We start from the raw sequence: 18,829 nt of genomic DNA on the forward strand, positions 1-18,829 counted from the left end.
AAGTAGTTTTCGGCTGGTGTTATTTGACCCTAACTGGTTTTTAATCATAAATCAGCATACAATGAGGTTTAACGAATACTTTGTACAACATATTTTAAATATTAATTATATTATCCCTAAAGGAATTGAGCCTTTATACCACAAACCCAAGTTTTCTAATCCCTATATCTTTCCAACCTAATGGTGTAATTCTTTTAAATTTAAAACTTACATTATTTGATTTAACAGATGTTTATAGTTAGAATATCTCAGGTCAACCATAATTTATTGCAGAGATATAGGGCCTAACAAATCAGAGTTTGTGGCTCAAACATAATTCCGTTATTGTGTTAATTAAGTTAACTGGCCTGTAGGGAAAAAAATTGTTAAAAAATGGTTTATATTCTCATTATCTATTTTTAAAACATTTATATTTGTTTAGAAAATTGGTAAAGACTTGATTACAACAGTTACGTATGTTAAATTACGTACTATACATATAATTCTTTGGTACACATTGACATATTCTAAATAACTAGACACAAAGAAGAGAAAGACCTTTTATTATTTACATTTCCGTTTACACTATTTAACAAAGCGCTCATGGTCCATGAGCATATGTTAAGAATGTTAAATTTAAAAACGCTCTATCGAGAAATGTGAAATCAATAGAATTTTATATGACCCAAGCTTACCTTATTACCTTCTTATTCTTTGTCCCAAACATTATGATTTTTTTTTTAACTTTTACTATTGGATCCGCCATGTTAATCCACACTCAAACACTATTAAGCTTAAGCTTGAGAAGATTTTATTGTACCAGCCCGAATTTCTATCTATCTATCTTCAAATTATTATATTGCCATATTGGCCCTAAGTAATAAGGGACTGTCGAGTTATAATTTCAAATGACCTTTCATTTAAAAATTAAAAACATGAATATCTCATTCATTCTTGATCTGATAAATCTTCTATTATGAATTGGACATTATACTCTATAAATAGAAGGTCCTCAGCAATTATGTGTACAGTCCCTTTAAAAATAATCATACATGTTTTTAACCTATGAAACCTTTTGCATTCCTCAAATTTAGTTTATGCTTGAGCTCTATCTTATATAAAGTATGTATGATCAAGTAAACATGGTTTGGTTTGGTTTGGATTAAAGGGCATCTCCTCCAATGGTATTTATCTCCGTGAAAGATTGCATCCGTGATGTTGAAGTACTGGTTAGTCCTGCAACAACGTAGTTTAAACCAATGTGGGAAGATCTAAGGTCGAATTGAAGTACACATGATGCACTAGAGTTTACTGACAGGGACATAGAGTATATCTCTGGAGTGTACACTATATTGAGAGCAGAGAGTATATCTCTGGAGTGTACGTATATATCAAGGATAGAGAGAATATCTCTGAAGTGTACGCATATATCAATGATAGAGAGTATATCTCTGGAGTGTACGCTATATCGAGGATAGAGAGAATATCTCTGTAGTGTACGCAATTTCGAGGAAAGAGAGAATATCTCTGGAGCTTACGCATATATCAAGGATAGATAGTATGTCTGGAGTGTACGCATATATCGAGGACAGAGAGTATATCTCTGGAGTGTACGCATATATCGAGGACAGAGAGAATATCTCTGGAGTGTACGCTATATCGAGGATAGAGAGAATATCTCTGGAGTGTACGCTATATCAAGGATAGAGAGAATATCTCTGGAGTGCAACGTATATATCGAGGATAGAGAGAATATCTCTGGAGTGTACGCATATATCAAGGATAGAGAGAATATCTCCTGGAGTGTACGCATATATCGAGGACCAGTCTAATTTATCCTGTATGATGTAGTTAACCCAACGCAATTTATGCGACAGAATAAGGCGAGTTGAAATAATGTGTACCTTGGTGATGGAGTGGAACTTCTAGAAGCTTCCCTCTGCCCCTCTCTATATTCTTGTTCTCCACCTGGCTAAAGTAAGTCGAGCAGGCCATTGAGGTTCTCATAGAGTCTACTCCCACACTCCTGGACTCATATATACATTTATTCTAGTCGTCACTATAATAAGGGGCATCGAAAGTAGAGTCTTTGTCACAAACTCAAATTTTAAAACACCTATATCTTCGCCCTCTGATGGTTTAAACCTTTGATTTTTCAAACTTTTATTGAAATATCTTAGGTCTACAACATTATTTTGTAAAGGTATATGGTTTAGAAAATCAGACTTGATTGCTTTGTTTTATTTTTGACGAATATCAACATTAATTAAAAACTGATTAATGTATCAATTTTGTTAATGGTTTCAGAAATAGGCAGGCCTACACCGATATATAGTGATAGCTTGATTTCACAGAGGCTTTTCCACAGTTCTAGGAAACTAGGATATTCACCGGAAAAAAAACACTTTACACGAAGGACCTTGAAATATTTTAATCCCTATCTTTGCAACCAGATGGCATAAACTTTTGATATTTCAAAATTAAACAAGTTGATCTAACATATATCATAGTTGGAAATACCAAAAGTCAAATTCTAAAGAAAATTCTTAACATTTACGCATAAAACCATGTGTTTAGTTTATGTACACATTGTTCCATGTTTACAATGTGTAAATGAGTTAAATGAGTTTTGTAAAATTCGCTTAAAAGAACTAGCTTATAATTAAGCGCAATTTCGAGTGACCCTCCAATATTTAAATATCGCATTTCTACTGCAGGGAAGGATATTACCAAAATTGAATATTTTCTAACCTAGAAATATACCATTATCTTCCCCTTTATTGATCAGATAAAGGTTTCAAGAGTGCTTTTGTGAATCAGTTACTGGAGGTTCACTTGAAATTACTTTTACAGTCCTTTTAAATATTGTAAAGTTGTGCTTGTCTATTTTATGATTAGTTATATCCTTGTTAATGTACAGGGTGTCTCACGAAACATCACATTTTGTGAATAGTTATAAATGTCTTCTTCCTTATTTCTTAAGTTGACTAATACCATAAAGAAAGAAGAAAAAAATATAAGTAAACGATTTTTTAACGAAATAATCTGTAAAAAGTCTTTAATACCCAACACAGTAAATTGAAGAAGACATTAAATTCCGTCATGTTTCGTAAAACACTCTGCATTAGAAATTCAAAACATTTCTGCTCTTCTGAAAAGCCCTTTAATAAGAGAAGTTCTGATTAAAAGCATATCATATGTGCTATAAACTTTAGTCTGTCGTGAACTAGATAAATTGTATTTAATTTGTCGTAAACTAGATAAATTGTATTTAGTTTGTCGTGAACTAGATAAATTGTATTTAATTTGTTGTGAACTAGATAAATTCTATTTAGTTTGTTGTGAATTAGATAAATTGTATTTAGTTGTCGTGAACTAGATAAATTGTATTTAGTTTGTCGTGAACTAGATAAATTGTATTTAGTTTGTCGTGAACTAGATAAATTGTATTTAGTTTGTCGAGAACTAGATAAATTGTATTTAGTTTGACGTGAACTAGATAAATTGTATTTAGTTTGTTGTGAACTAGAGAAATTGTATTTAGTTTGTCGTATACTAGATAAATTGCATTGAGTTTGTCGTGAACTAGATAAATTGTATTTAGTTTGTCGTGAACCAGATCAATTGTATTTAGTTTGTTGTGAACTAGATAAATTGTATTTAGTTGGTCGTGAACTAGATAAATTGTATTTAGTTTGTCGTGAACTAGATAAATTGTATTTAATTTGTCGTGAACTAGATAAATTGTATTTAGTTTGTCGTGAACTATATAAATTATATTTAGTTTGTCGTGAACTAGATAAATTGTATTTAGTTTGTCGTGAACTAGATAAATTGTATTTAGTTTGTCGTGAACTAGATAAATTGTATTTAGTTTGTCGTGAACTATATAAATTATATTTAGTTTGTCGTGAACTAGATAAATTGTATTTAGTTTGTCGTGAACTAGATAAATTGTAATTAGTTTGTCGTGAACTAGATAAATTGTATTTAGCTTGTCGTGAACTAGATACATTGTATTTAGTTTATCGTGAACTAGCTAAATTGTATTTAGTTTGTCGTGAACTATATAAATTGTATTTAGTTTGTCGTGAACTAGATAAATTGTATCTAGTTTGTCGTGAACTATATAAATTGTATTTAGTTTGTCGTTAACTAGATAAATTGTATATTCCTGATTAGTTGCCAACGGTTCCATCTTGTCATCAGCACGCCTCTCACCTCACTGTTTAAGAAGCAGTAGGGGAGGGTAATCACAAATCCCTGAATATTCAACCTTTAGTGAATTTCTTTGCAATCATTATATTCTTGGGAGGAAAAAAACTCAATGGTCTAATCAAGACTCCACGACATAATTCAGAATAAGAAATGGGACTTTTTTTGTTCTCTAATTAAAAATTCATTCAACATCCTGAATCATAATCTAAAGATTAATATTTTTCCTCTCAACCGCTAGAAGGGTTTCACTATTGTTAGATATTATATTTGTTGGCTTTGAAAATGTGTGTTTACAGTGGTTGAAGACCAAACACATAAATCATAAATGTGTATTTTTTACGATTGAAGCCAAAGAAAAATTAAGATAAGGTAAAGAGTTTTACAAAAATGTTGACGGCGTCGAATCTATTTTTAAAAAAATCTAATTTCTTATCCTAAAGTCTAAGCTGTGTTTAAACTTTTAACTTTTTTTTCGCTAAGAATATGCATTATAGATTTCTTTGTGTTGCGCTCATTGGTCAACCCTAGTTTTTCGCGAACACTCCCTTTAATAGAAATGTTACTCTTTGAACTTTATATTTTATGTATTCATGTATGTATAAAAATGAATAATGAATGAAATTATGTTTTACTGCTCTAAAAAAAGTATATTCATTCGAAATACAGTTTGTTTAATGTTAATTTTGTGCCATTTAATCATATCATATTCTGCTGTAGAGGGCAGTGTAAAAAGAATTTTTGATTAAAATTAAAAGATTGTATCATGAAATTTAATAAAAAAAGTTAGCAAATATGGAAGTATTCTTTAATATCTTATTATTTTTATTATGAAGTAGTATCTCTGTTTGTTTGTTTGTAAAATATTTATAAATGTTCGATTATAACTCATGAATCCCAGAACCGATTTGCTTCAAATTTTGTTTTGAAACCACAAAAATGATCTTATCCAGGCCTATAAGTTCTTAGTGAAATAGGTTGAATCTTTTAAAGAAAACTTTGTTTCTAGGCAAGGCCGGGTTCCCAAGCTACTTTTAAAAAAAAACTGGATTAAAAGGAAAAAACAGTGTTTCAATGGCTAATTAACCTGTGTAGAAAGGAAAACTGCTCGTATGAACTGAAAGATCAAATATCCAGTTGGGTAGTGTTCCATGTCAGGGCCCATTAGGGTTAACAGGTAGGTCACTCCTAAACAATTGGTGTATACAGTACAATATATTAGGGTTAAAAGGTAGGTCACTCCTAAATAGTTGGTATATACACTACAGTATATTAGGGTTAAAAGGTAGGTCACTCCTAAACAGTTGGTGTATACACTACAGTATATTAGGGTTAACAGGTAGGTCACTCCTAAACAGTTGGTGTATACAGTACAATATATTAGGGTTAACAGGTAGGTCACTCCTGAACAGTTGGTGTATACAGTACAATATATTAGGGTTAACAGGTAGGTCACTCCTAAACAGTTGGTATATACACTACAGTATATTAAGGTTAACAGGTAGGTCACTCCTAAACAGTTGGTGTATACAGTACAATATATTAGGGTTAACAGGTAGGTCACTCCTAAACAGTTGGTATATACACTACAGTATATTAAGGTTAACAGGTAGGTCACTCCTAAACAGTTGGTGTATACACTACAATATATTAGGGTTAACAGCTAGGTCAGTTTAAGGGTAAACTAAATAGCGTTAGAGCTATTCATTGGTATTAGTCTTACTTTTCAAAGATAAATTTTGCGCGGCATTTAATAAGTGAACTCTCACTGGCAGGGAAAGGAAAAGAAAGAAAACGGTTTAAGAAGGAAATTGAAAGTGCCCACATTGGATATTCAGATTAAGCTATCAGGATAAATAATATCAAATTCTAAAGTTTTCCCTTCAGAATATCTTCGTATGACACTATCTAAACGTTGTTTTAGTAACAGCCCAAGAAAATCTAAAATTATCATATTTCAGTGACATAATGTGTTAGCCATTACTTACAATAATATCAAAAATTTTGATATTAGAGTTAACAAGAAATTAACGTTTTCTTATCCAAACATTTAACACATTTTATACAAAGATGACCTTCGCTCAGGCAAACCGGTTCCATAGATTTCAACTCCGGGCATAGTTTTTTGAAGGAACGAAATCTTTTTGTGAAAAAAAGATGTCGTTCAGAAAAAAATAACGATGGACGAAGAAAATGGATCGTTCAGAAAAATGACAACATTATCGTTTTTTGAAAACAAACCATTCAAAATATTCAAAAGAACTAGAAATAAACTATTTTTTACTGAACGAACAAATTTTCTAAAAGATTTTTACTGAAGGAACAGGATTTGGAAAACCCCAATAGTTTTTTTAAAGGAGCGATTTTGTTTTCGGACAAAGTTTCGAAAACATGAATGATTTTTTTCTGAACGAAAGATTATACTGAACGAACAGTTTTACTGAACAATCATTTTGTGAGAAAAAGAACGAAATAAATGGAAAATGAACGGTTATTTTGAGAACGAACAAAATCAATTTTTTACACAATTGGAAAAGATTACCTAAATTGGTCGTTCACAAACGATAAACGAACGAAATGAAAAAATCTAAAAGGCCCATCTCTAGATTCAACACCGCGCGGTCGCGGCGCAGCAGTAAAATAAATAGCCATGTTTTATTCACATTTTTTTGGGAAGAAAGGACAAAATATCAAACGTAAAAAAAGAAATTTTTTGAAATAGATAATTAAATAACAATTTTGAAGAAATTATACATATATAATTGATATTACAGTGTAATTTATGAAAACCTTCACTATGACAAAAATATTCAAAGTAAGGGATGAAATATCCTGCTCAGTGATGCAGCAAATTCGAATTGTTACAAACAATGTGAACAATTAATTGGAAGTTGTATTTTGATAATACTTAAGTTGATCACAATGTAGCAATATGCATGTCTGGAATAATGCATTTGTAAATTGTTCTTCTCCCCATTAATTTATTAATCTATCATCCATTGTACGCACTCTAGATGTCAATAAAAGGAAACAGTGTCCTCGCCTTCAAAATATAGATTATCTCAAAAGTTGGAAATTGCAGTATTTTGTTCTGATTGGTTTATTACAGATTTTCTTAGCGAAAAGTAATTCATTATAAAGGAATTGAATCTTTGCCACAAATTCAGTTTTTGTGAAACATATATCTTTGTAACCTTATGACGTAAACGTTTGATATTTCAAACTAACATTATTTGATCTAATATCCTTCATAGTTTGAAATATTAAAGGTCTACGACATTGGGTTGTAACGATATTGAATTTTGAAAATTTTGAGTTTGTGGCAAAAACTAAATTCCTTTAAAGATGTGATGTTTTGAAGAAAACAGAATTTGGTCCAGAACACTTTAACACATTGTTAAAAATGTGTTTCGATTTTTCCTTGTAAACTGTTAATGACTTTATTTCTAATCTTTAATAATTTAATAATAATAATAATTTAATACTTTAATAATTCATCCCTAGATTTTTTGATCTAACATAATTCATAATTTTGAATGGCAAAGTTCTACAACAATGGATTGCAATTTGCAAAAGTATATAGTATAGGGATTATATAGTATAGGGATTATATAGTATAGGGATTATATAGTATAGGGATTATATAGTATAGGGATTATATAGTATATAGGGATTATATAGTAGTATAGGGATTATATAGTATAGGGATTATATAGTATAGGGATTATATAGTATAGGGATTATATAGTATAGGGATTATATAGTATATAGGGATTATATAGTATATTGTATATAGTATATAGGGATTATTAATCAGAGTTGTGGCAATAACTCAGTTCCTTTGTATTTGAATAAAAGTTTGCAACTCCCGTTTGCTGTTCCTCAAATCAAAGACAGTTTGACATTGTTGTACATTGTCAGTGGTTGTACACTATCTGTCATTGTACACTGTCAGTTGTTGTACACTGTCATTTGTTGTACATTGTCTGTCGTTGTACATTGTCTGTCGTTGTACATTGTCCGTCGTTGTACACTGTCCGTCGTTGTACACTGTCCGTCGTTGTACACTTTCCGACGTTGTACACTGTCCGTCGTTGTATGTACACTGTCAATGTGCTGTAGTTGTGCACTGTCTGTCGTTGTACATTGTCTGTTGTCGTATTCTGTCTGTCATTGTATACTGTCAATTGTTGTACACTGTCAGTTGTTGTACACTGTCAGTTGTTGTACACTGTCAGTTGTTGTACACTGTCAGTTGTTGTACACTATCAGTTTTTGTACACGTCAGTTGTTGTACACTGTCAGTTGTTTTACAATGTCAGTTGTTTTACACTATCAGTTTTTTACACTTCTGTCGTTGAAATGAACAAATAAGATTTATTCAAAGAATGGTATACAATATGAGGTGAGAAAATTTGGGTTTATGACAATTAATCAGGTCTTTAGGAGTGCTAGAGGCATCTGAAAAGTTGACATAAATGCACAAATGCAAATCTGTGCTAATTAGACTAATTATAATGATTAATTTTGGCATCTGTCATCAGAATTACAGAATCTAAAGTGGTTACATTGATTTCATCTTCAGAAATAATATTTTTATATTTGCTAAATATTAAGCACAATTATAAATTCTATTTGTAAAGGAAGTGAACACTCAACACAAACTCTAATTTTCTCACTTTTTTTGCAATCTTAAATCTTAAACCGTGTATGTTAATTTTGAACTATTCATCCTTTGAAAGAAATAGTCTCCGTTTAGAATATTAAAGGTTTACACCATCATGTTGCACAGATATAGATGTTTAAAAATAAGAGGGTTTTTTTAATTATCTCAGATGTATTATATATTGTTAAGGCTTTCCTGATAAGGTAAAATCATTAAATGATTATCAACAAATTAGGATAAATTATTTATGAAGAAGGAAAAAGCAAATCATCTCAGATATAATCAAAATATATCCTTTTCCGTTTCACCTTGTAGGATATCATTTTGATAAAAGGAAGAATCTCAAAATTCAATCTAATTTTGACAAAAAAAGATGCATCAATGATGATTAAAATAATTCTTTTTAATTTCAAAGTCATCAAAATAAGTTTTAAAGTCTTATGAGGATTATATATATAAAATGTTTAGCATAAGTATTGTGTAGCTTGCTAAACGCAAATTATGCTTATTTTTTTCGTTGTAGCAGAAAATAATAACTGCTATCTCAGAATATCAGAGATTATGAAAGCTCTACTAAATTCGTACCGGTTCGGCCTAAACCTCACACTATGTTCGCCCCATGAATTATTGACAATGTATACAATTCGGTCTGGCTTGTCAAATGACTGAGATTTACATGTAAGCAAGGGTGTAATGCAAGGAAAGTTAATTGCGGTCGTGTATACTCTGCGTACATATTGAAACCAGTTCTCTTTGGGCGGAATTTGTAAACAAGAATAGATGCATCAGTGTTTGTTTAGTATCCGAGGAGGTTAAAAGCATTAAATTTGATAATTTTGATAATTCACTTAATAGTTTCCTATGACCAGAATATTTCATTGATTTTTTTATGTTAAAGATGGATCCCATGTCAGTCTTTGAAATCCGTCTTGTGTTTACATTACCGCCCAGAGACAGTACACTGCAGTATAAAAGATGCGTACACTTCTAAAATAACTTTCCTTGCATTAAATCCTTGCATGTAAGTATGTATACAGTAGAGATGGGCATCGATTTGAAATCGTTGGAACGAACTTGAAAAAAACGATTGTTTTTTTTCTGAACGAACAAATTATCAAATAGAGTTTTATAAAAAAGGTTCCATGTTTTATTTCTGATTTTGAACGAACGATTTTTCGAGCTAACTTTTGAAAAACGATAGTTTTTTAAATAAACAAACAATATTTCGAATAAAAGTGGACGAAAAATTAATTTTACTGAACAAATGAAAAAAGCGAACGAAATGTGCCGTTCATGAAGAATGAACGAACGAAATAAAAGAAAAAACGCGCTCATTTCTAGTTAACAGTATAATCTCACTAGTAGAGGATGATTCATACTGTCTCGTTTTACCGTCTGCATGACAGCTGTAGACTATAGAACTAGCTGTACAAACTACAAATGTACAACTGTAAAACTTGCTGTACAAACTACAAGGGTACAACTGTAAAACTAGCTGTACGAACTACAAGGGTACAACTGTATAACTAGCTGTACAAACTACAAGGGTACAACTGTAAAACTAGCTGTACAAACTACAAAGGAACAACTGTAGAACTAGCTGTACAAACCACAAAGGTTTAACTGTAGGACTAGCTGTAAAAACTACAAAGGTACAACTGTAGAACTAGCTGTACAAACTACAAAGATACAACTAGCTGAATAACTAGCTGTACAAACTACAAAGAAACGACTGTAGAACTAGCTGTACAAACTACAAATGTACAACTGTAGAACTAGCTGTACAAACTACAAAGGTACAACTGTATAACTAGATGTACAAACTACAAAGGTACAACTGTATTACTAGCTGTACAAACTACAAAGGTACAACTGTATAACTTGCTATGGATGCCTAAAACTCGGTTCAGACTTTAAATTCAGATTTTAAAGTTTTTAGTGATAACATAATTTAGTATTTACCTAGTAGAGGGATGACGACAATAAGCGCCTTGGCGGCTTTCCAATGTTTTCTGTCATATTCCATCACTGTCTGTGCTCTTAGTTTGGATACAACAATCTAAAAGATTAACATATTGGAAATAGCCTGATTGTGATTATTGTTTCATAAAAAATATTGCTTTAGTCAGGATACCTTTATTAAATGCCGCAAACTATTTCTAAGGTAAAAGACGACTTTGAAGTCATTAATTAATTTACATTATTCAGGGTTAATATAAAAAACTAGCTTTGAAACCCAGCTTAGCCTTGAAAATCTAAACCTTCCTTTTAAAAGTTAATCCACTCAGAATCTTTAAACCAGACTTAAAACATTCCTGTGGTTATACCAAATTCATCAATAAAAATTTGGGCAAATCGGTCCCGAGGTTCCAGTTATAATCAGACATAAAAACAGACAAACAGAACAAGATTACTATACTTTATATATCTATAACGAAATAAGACATTTGTATATATATATGTTGTCTGTAGCCGGCCAAACGGCTGGACCGATGGGGCTGAATTTTTTGTGGACACTCATAAAATAACAATAGATTACGATTTGTCATAGAATGATTCATTCAAAGGTTTTGAAAAAAGTGAAAATTATGTCTTTAATACTAAATTTAGCAAATGTGCTAAATGAATTTGTGTCCAAAGAGGAAAGAAGTTGTTTTGCAAAAGTAGTTCTGCAATAAGTAATAACAATTAAGACACTTTTGAAAGAAGTTTTGCTTTGAACTTTTCCTACTCATCAAATTGAATAATAAACAAAACTCAGAAATTGATAAGCTAGTGCAGTACAGTGGCTTGACTGAAAGATATGAAATGTTACATTATTCAACTAATTTATCTGAATAAAATTGATTGTTTTATTTAACTATTTAAAAATGAATTCAACACCCTGCATAATAATCAACTTTCTCCAGCATTTTCTTCTCTACTAATGGGTTTCCCTGTTCCCTAGTAAGGGGGGTTTTTCCAAGGTGACCCGCTTAGTCCCATCTATTTCTGATGGTTTTTAACCCAATCTTTGAATTTCTATAGAGTGAGAATAATTGTGGAGAATGGGGAGAAAATTATTACTCTGCCCTATGCTGATGATTTTTGCCTGATAACAACAGATTTAAAAACCGGAGAAAGTCAGAATGACATCAAATTCAAGATTGAAAGTATGGGAATGAGGTTAAAACCAGCAAAATGTCATTTTCCATCGATCAGAGCAGGAGTGCCTAGCAGAATAAACTTTACTATTGGCCAAACTAAAATTCCAAAAATATTCTAAAAAGAACAGAAATTCTTTGGCAAACTTCTATTTCCTACTGGCAAACTAAGGGATGCGTTGGATTACATCAAAAGTGAATTTGAAACAAAACTCATCAACATAAATGCAATTTTTATTCTGGATTAATATAAAGTCTGGACCTAAAAACATTTTTGCATCCCTTCTATTCTAATTCTGCTCAATGTTCATCTGAAGAAACTAGACACATTAACAGTTTACTGATAATTTTTTTTTTAAATGGACTGGATTCCCACCCTGGGCCTGTGCAACAAATGCTGCTTTACACTTAAAACCTGCCCAAGACATCACTACAATATCTACCCTGTACAAAACAACTATAATGTGAGCAAACACAAGGCTTTGGCTCCGCAAAAATTCCTTCGCAAACAATGCAGAAAAAATGTTTCAACAAGCCACATTAGAGTACTACGGTCAAGCAGAAATGCCTGAGTGGGATAACCAAGCTTTCAAGCATCGATGCCACAAAAAAATTAAAAGAACATTCAGTGAAAAAGTATCCTTTGAAACGAGAACATACAGAAACAGTCATAAAACATTTTCTCTGCCTGGCAATGCTTGACAAATCTGACATGATCTGGAAATCTTGCATGTTCAATCTGAAGAAAGGTACATAGAAAATGCACAGAAAAGTGTATTAGTATTAAATTGTAAACTTTTATAGACAATTATATATATAGTGTTTAATGTAATTTTGATATAGACAAATATAAATGATGAATATATGTTCATATATTCAACAAAATGTTTGAAACAAAATGTTCCTAATTTTGAACAAATGTTCCTATATTTTAAACAAAATGTTTGTAATATTGAACAAAATGTTCGTAATATTTAACAAAATGTTAGTAATATTGAACAAAATATTCGTATTATTGAACAAAATGTTTGTAATATTGAACAAAATGTTCCTAATATTAAACAAAATGTCCGAAATATTGAACATAATGTTCGTAATAAGGAACAAAATGTTTGTAATATTTAACAAGATGTTCGAAATATTGACCAAGATGTTCGAAATATTGAACATGTTCCTAATTTTGAAAAAAATGTTTGTAAAATTGAACAAAAATATTTATAATATTGAACAAAATTTTCCTAATTTTGAACAAAATGTTTTTAATATTGAACAAAATGTTTGTGTATTGAACAAAATGTTTGTGTATTGAACAAAATGTTTGTAATATTGAACAACATGTTTATAATATTGAACAAAATGTACCTAATTTTGAGCAAAATGTTCCTAATTTTGACCAAAATGTTTCCAATATTGAACAAAATGTTTTTAATATTGAACAAAATGTTCCTAATATTGAATAAAATGTTCGAAATGTTGAGCAAAATGTTCTTGAATTTGAACAAAATGTTCCTGATTTTGAACAAAATGTTTCTAATATTGAACATAATGTGAGGGATATTCTAGCAGTGTGTAAGACACAGAATATATGGCCATTTTCATAGACATTCTGGGAATGTTGTAATTTTGTTGAAAAAAACTTAAAAATTTGAGATAACTGGTCTTATTTGATCTTGAGAAACTTGTTATTCTGGCCAGGTAGAGAAAGATGTCAAACAGCGAGGCTGAAAGATTATTAGAACTTAAACTCTCAAGATTGAAGGATAGGAATAGAAGTATTAAACCCTTTCTAATTGTCTTCAAATTAAGTTAAAACCATTTTTTTAAACTGACAAATTCTGACATTAATGTATTTTTAAACCACCTTTTATTATAACGCATTAATTATTTTTCTGTAGGAAACATCTTACTTCTCTGGTTTTAACGTATCATTTTCACTTTTCTTATCTAGTTGACTTTTAATGTTAAGTTTTCATATTTCCTAAATAAGTTAGATCGAAGCCTTTTGCATTAAAAGTTAATTTACTTTTCAGAACTTTCACAGTATTTTTTTTAAGATTTTAAAAGAATAAATTTTGTTATTCTGGGGAAAATATTTTTTGAAAAATAGAGAAAGTGTTTTTCTAAAATGATTTGATGCATGTTTTTTATTTGTAAAATTTTCTATAATAAATTTTCAAGAAAAAAATCACTTAAAAATACTAAAGAATTATTTAGAACTTTGTGAAAATGGATTACAATCCAAGAAGTGGTTTCTCCTAAAATTTTAAAAATTCGACAAAATTTAAAACCATTACAAATTTGTAAGGGAAAATATTTTTTTTAAGGGACCGTTCACTTATTTTGGTAATTTAATGGTATTCCAAATAGCCTATTAGCTATTCATTGGTATAAGTCTTACTTTTAAAAGCCCACTGCGGCCAGAAAAAAGGCGAGAATTACAGCACAAAGGTATGATACCTTAGCATAAAACTTTGTCTCAACTTCCCCAGAAATCCCCGTGATTTAATTGAAGAGTTTCAATCTTGAAACCGGTTTGTTCTTAAATAAAAAGTTTTTATATTTTATTCTATAATGGGGGACACATGATGTCATTAAAATATGATATTTTATTAGGCTGTTGTTACTGAAAAAAAGCGTTTAAATAGTGTCTATGCAAAGGTATCATACCTTTCCGCCAGAATTCTAAACAATAAATCGCTTTTTTCTCCGGTCATTGATATCTTTGAAAAGTAAGACTAACACCAATGAATAAATAATAGGCTAATTAGTTTACAATGAAATTATCCAAATAAGTGAACGGTCCCTTTAAGAGCCTTAGTACTGTAAAAAACATATATAATTAAGTTTCAAATTCACTTTTTGCCTGTTTTTTTAATAGAATTTTTTTTTTCGAGGAAACTTTTAAATCCTGAAAAACTTTGATAACTTCAGATAATCTTGACATTAATTAGAAACAAAGGAACCCAGAAACACACTAGATAAATCTTGTCTTGTGTATTGTGTATAAACTGATGGTAGAATCTTGTTGAGAAACCAAAAGAACATTATTTGATAAAGTATAAAAAGTGTTACTAAAAATATAATATATATCGAGTCCAAAGCTTACAATTATAATCATACAATACACACAAGGGATCATGATTGTTATTCATAAACTATCAGCCTGTGAAAATACATAAACCAACTTTTGATCATGTGTAGGATGGATTGTTTCCACTTGTTTGAAAACAACAAAGAAAAAGCGAAAAACGAAACAATTGTTTTTAAAAACCATAGTTTTTAAAAATATATCGGTTTTAAAACTGTTGTTTTCAAAAATGATACAGTTTTTGGTCGGAAAATCCGAGGTCAGAACACATTCTGGTTATTTGTTTTGATAAAATAAAATTTCAGGCAACATTCATAAGTTCATAACCTTATCTTTCTGAAAAAAATTGAAATATATTGTCATAAAACTCAGATTCATTAGTGACATTTTTTAAACGATCGTTTTTTTTAAAAAACAATTGTAAAAAAAAAATATTTTTCAAAAGTGATCATTTTTCGTTTTTGAAAAAAACGATGTTTTCAAAAACGAACGATTTCGTTTCTTGAAAGTTCAAAATGAGTGGTTCGTTTTCAAAAACAACAGTTTTTTTCAAAAAAAAACGTTCGTTTTTAGGAACAAAAATAAAAACAAAACGTAAAACTATTGTTTTAAAAACGATTAACAACCCTAATCATGACTTTGATAAAAAAAACCTTTGATCATGTTTAAAATGAGTTTAATCACTGAGAACAGAACACAATTTGTGTCCTATCAACAAAATGCTCGGTAGTGATACTAAACTTACCACCATAATCCAGACTAGGAAGAATGTATTACAGATGAGCAAAGTGAATACTGGTACACTGTAGGCCAAGAAATCTACTGGGTGTTCACGGTAGAATGGACAGTTGTATACTTGGTGACCCTAGGTATACAGTTTCCTTATTGTAAGCAGTTTCTCTAATACAATTTTGGAAAACAACATTTTTTTATCAAAAGTCAAAAATGAATGGGTTTAAATAAATATTAATTTCTGAAACTGAATGCCTTGATAAAGTTTATAAAGTTTGCTATTAGAAGGTTTTTGTTTGATATAAAATAAGGTTTGTCTGAAAATATGTTTTTTCACCTCTTTTCCTGATGTTTGAACTTCTTCATCTTGTTGTGGAAACCCTGGTAGGTAATATCTCATCAACCCCCATAGTATTATAACAAGACCAGGAAATCCTATAATAATAAAGAATAAAACAAGGGGGACAAAATTCAACAAGCCAATGGGTATGAAAATGTTTATTTTCTAATTACTTATAGTCCAAAAAAATATCAAGCTTGATAACATACAGTCCTGATCAATCCAAAGGTTATCAATATCAAATATTAATTTATGTTAAATTAATTTCAACTTACCCCAGCCAAACAATAGAAAATGCTTGTGCTTGATGTTAGCAAGGCTAAGGGGAACCTGAACCTGGAGAAACAGATACAAACCTAAAAACAAACATAATGTTAAATCACTGCTCAACAGTTTTACAACTTTTTCCCTAAAGAAACTGAGTTCTTGTCACCTACATAACCTTATGGTGTAAGCCTTTGATATTTCAAACTGAGAATATTTGATCTAAGAAATGCATTGTTTGAATTATAACAGGTCTACAACATTGGATTGCAAAGATTCTGGGATTAAAAATCAATGTTTGAGGCAAGACCTCAGTTCCTTTAGTCCATGATGACAATTACAAATGAGTTTAAAAAGAGGTGGAAATAGTGGATGAATAATGCATGACAGGACACAATAAGACACCGTAATAACATGAATATTAAATAGTAAAGTTTATTCCTGGAAAACTTTACCATTATCATTTTACATATTATGAATGTAAATACACTGCAAGGAAAGCTATTATCGCTTTATAAATAGATATAGGTTTTTGTAAATTGTTCCTGGATAAAAAGTTCAAATAGAATTAGCAAAATTTTATAAACAATGTCAAGTATTATAAAAAAAAAATAGTTTTTAATACTTTTTTCATGTTAAAGATGTTAGCTAAGTGATAAAGATATATAAACCATATTATTTTCAAAGCTCCATTTATCCTCTTGTTATTAGGGATGAGCAGTTTTCATGTTTTTTAAACAACTTTAATCATTTTGTAAACGATGAAAAATAAATGGAAACAAAATGTTCATTTATTTAAAGATAATTTTCAAAGTAAAACAACATTGAATATTTTAAAATACCGTTTATGAAACCTTGCTTTTATGGAGTTATTGCTTATAAGAATAAGGAAATTCATGAAAACAAACGTATCTGAGGCAACATTCATTAACCTGGCTTCAGGATTTTCTAACCAATTTTGAAAAAATCAAATTTTTTGGCTTTAAAACTTTTGGATTGTCCTTTAATTTTTTCATTTTCAAAGTCTTCAAAATAACACTTAGTTATCTTTTTTCTTAATACCAAGGTTTGAAGTTTTAAAAAAATCAAAAAAAAGACAAAAAGCTACAGTTTTTTTTTGTACTTTGAATCTTTACCAAGCCATTTATTATAATCATACAAAGAACACCCAAAAATTAAGAACATACAAAACGTATTGTCTCTAAACTTATCACCACAAAGCTTATCTTATCAGAACTTATCAGAACAGAACTTATCTTTTCAAAACTTATCTAACAACAAAACTTATGAAAACAAAACTTATTTAAACAAAACTTATCAACCTACATAACTTATCAAACCCAAAACTTATCAAAATAATTACAAAATTTTATTTTTTTAACATTTTTAAATGTTGCACAACTCAGGATTGACTCAGAATTTGTTTGTATAAATTATTAACCATCTGTAAAAAAGCTGGCAAAATTGAACAGCTGTATGTGTGCTTGCACACAACTATGACCTTCACTTGTATCTAGATTTGCTCTTATCCTGTTTTCCAGGAACGCCTACTCCCAGGCTATCCTCCTTCACAACCAAGTTAGCTTCCATCCCGGAGGACAGGGGCCAGGAAACTGAGAATTCTGAGTTTACCGAATTTTCTCTTTAAAATTCACAGATTTTCAAACAATTTTTTGAACATTTCAATGATTTGAAATTTTAGATTCATGAATTTCGATAAGTTTTGTAGGTAATATGTTTTGTTTTGATAAGTTTTGTTTTTAGATAAGTTTTGTATGTTTTATAAGTTTTGTGATGATAAGTTTTGTCGCTGATAAGATATGCTTTGTGGTGATAAGTTTTGTATGTGTGCTCCAAAAAATTAGCTGAAATTTTTACTTTTTCAAATTTGAATTGAAAGGTAAAAGATTGTTACTAAAAACCTACCCTCCAGAAACATCCAGAAGAAAGTGGTCAAGTGGAAGTAACTAAAATAAATACAGAATTAAAAACAAAACAAAAAAATCTATTCATATGAGTGACAATTAATATTAATATTTCCAAATTTTAAATCTTATCTTTTCTTCAACTTAAAACTAGAATTTTTTACTTTATTCAGGTCATTTCAAAATATGGTTCAAATCTTTTTTTTTTGTTTTTAAATTTTCCATCAAAAGATTAGAATCAATCATTTATTCGTAAGTTAACTAAATTCTAAATCTCAGCATCAAACTTATTTTTGAATAAGATCCAACCTAAGGAGATTTCTTACTAAGCACCACAGGATAAACGAGGTTTGATCATCTCCCTGTTCAACAACCAGATTCTAAAATATAAATTGGAAACTGTTTTGTTTAATATTTTATACGCCATTCGGCAATCCATTAATCATTCTTGTTTCAGTAGAAGTACACACATTTTCT

General features: G+C 30.1%; 1 protein-coding gene across 2 annotated transcripts in view; it reads right to left on the reverse strand.

Moving 5' to 3' along the window:
* Positions 1–393: 393 nt before the first annotated feature.
* Positions 394–18,829, reverse strand: part of LOC111701867 (diuretic hormone receptor) — a 34,273-nt gene continuing 15,837 nt past the window's right edge. For both annotated transcript variants that reach the window (XM_023473336.1, XM_023473335.1), the window contains 10 exons: positions 18,662–18,732; positions 18,354–18,394; positions 16,439–16,519; positions 16,161–16,258; positions 15,837–15,956; positions 10,823–10,919; positions 5,282–5,382; positions 4,154–4,242; positions 1,884–2,005; positions 394–1,215 (listed from right to left, as the gene is read on the reverse strand). In XM_023473336.1, coding sequence (XP_023329104.1) covers positions 1,142–1,215; positions 1,884–2,005; positions 4,154–4,242; positions 5,282–5,382; positions 10,823–10,919; positions 15,837–15,956; positions 16,161–16,258; positions 16,439–16,519; positions 18,354–18,394; positions 18,662–18,732 — 894 coding nt within the window. In that variant the 3' untranslated portion in view covers positions 394–1,141. The remainder of the gene's footprint in view (positions 1,216–1,883; positions 2,006–4,153; positions 4,243–5,281; positions 5,383–10,822; positions 10,920–15,836; positions 15,957–16,160; positions 16,259–16,438; positions 16,520–18,353; positions 18,395–18,661; positions 18,733–18,829) is intronic.

Source organism: Eurytemora carolleeae, unplaced genomic scaffold (genome assembly GCF_000591075.1).
Source record: "Eurytemora carolleeae unplaced genomic scaffold, Eaff_2.0 scaffold479, whole genome shotgun sequence".
NCBI classification, from domain to species: domain Eukaryota; kingdom Metazoa; phylum Arthropoda; class Copepoda; order Calanoida; family Temoridae; genus Eurytemora; species Eurytemora carolleeae.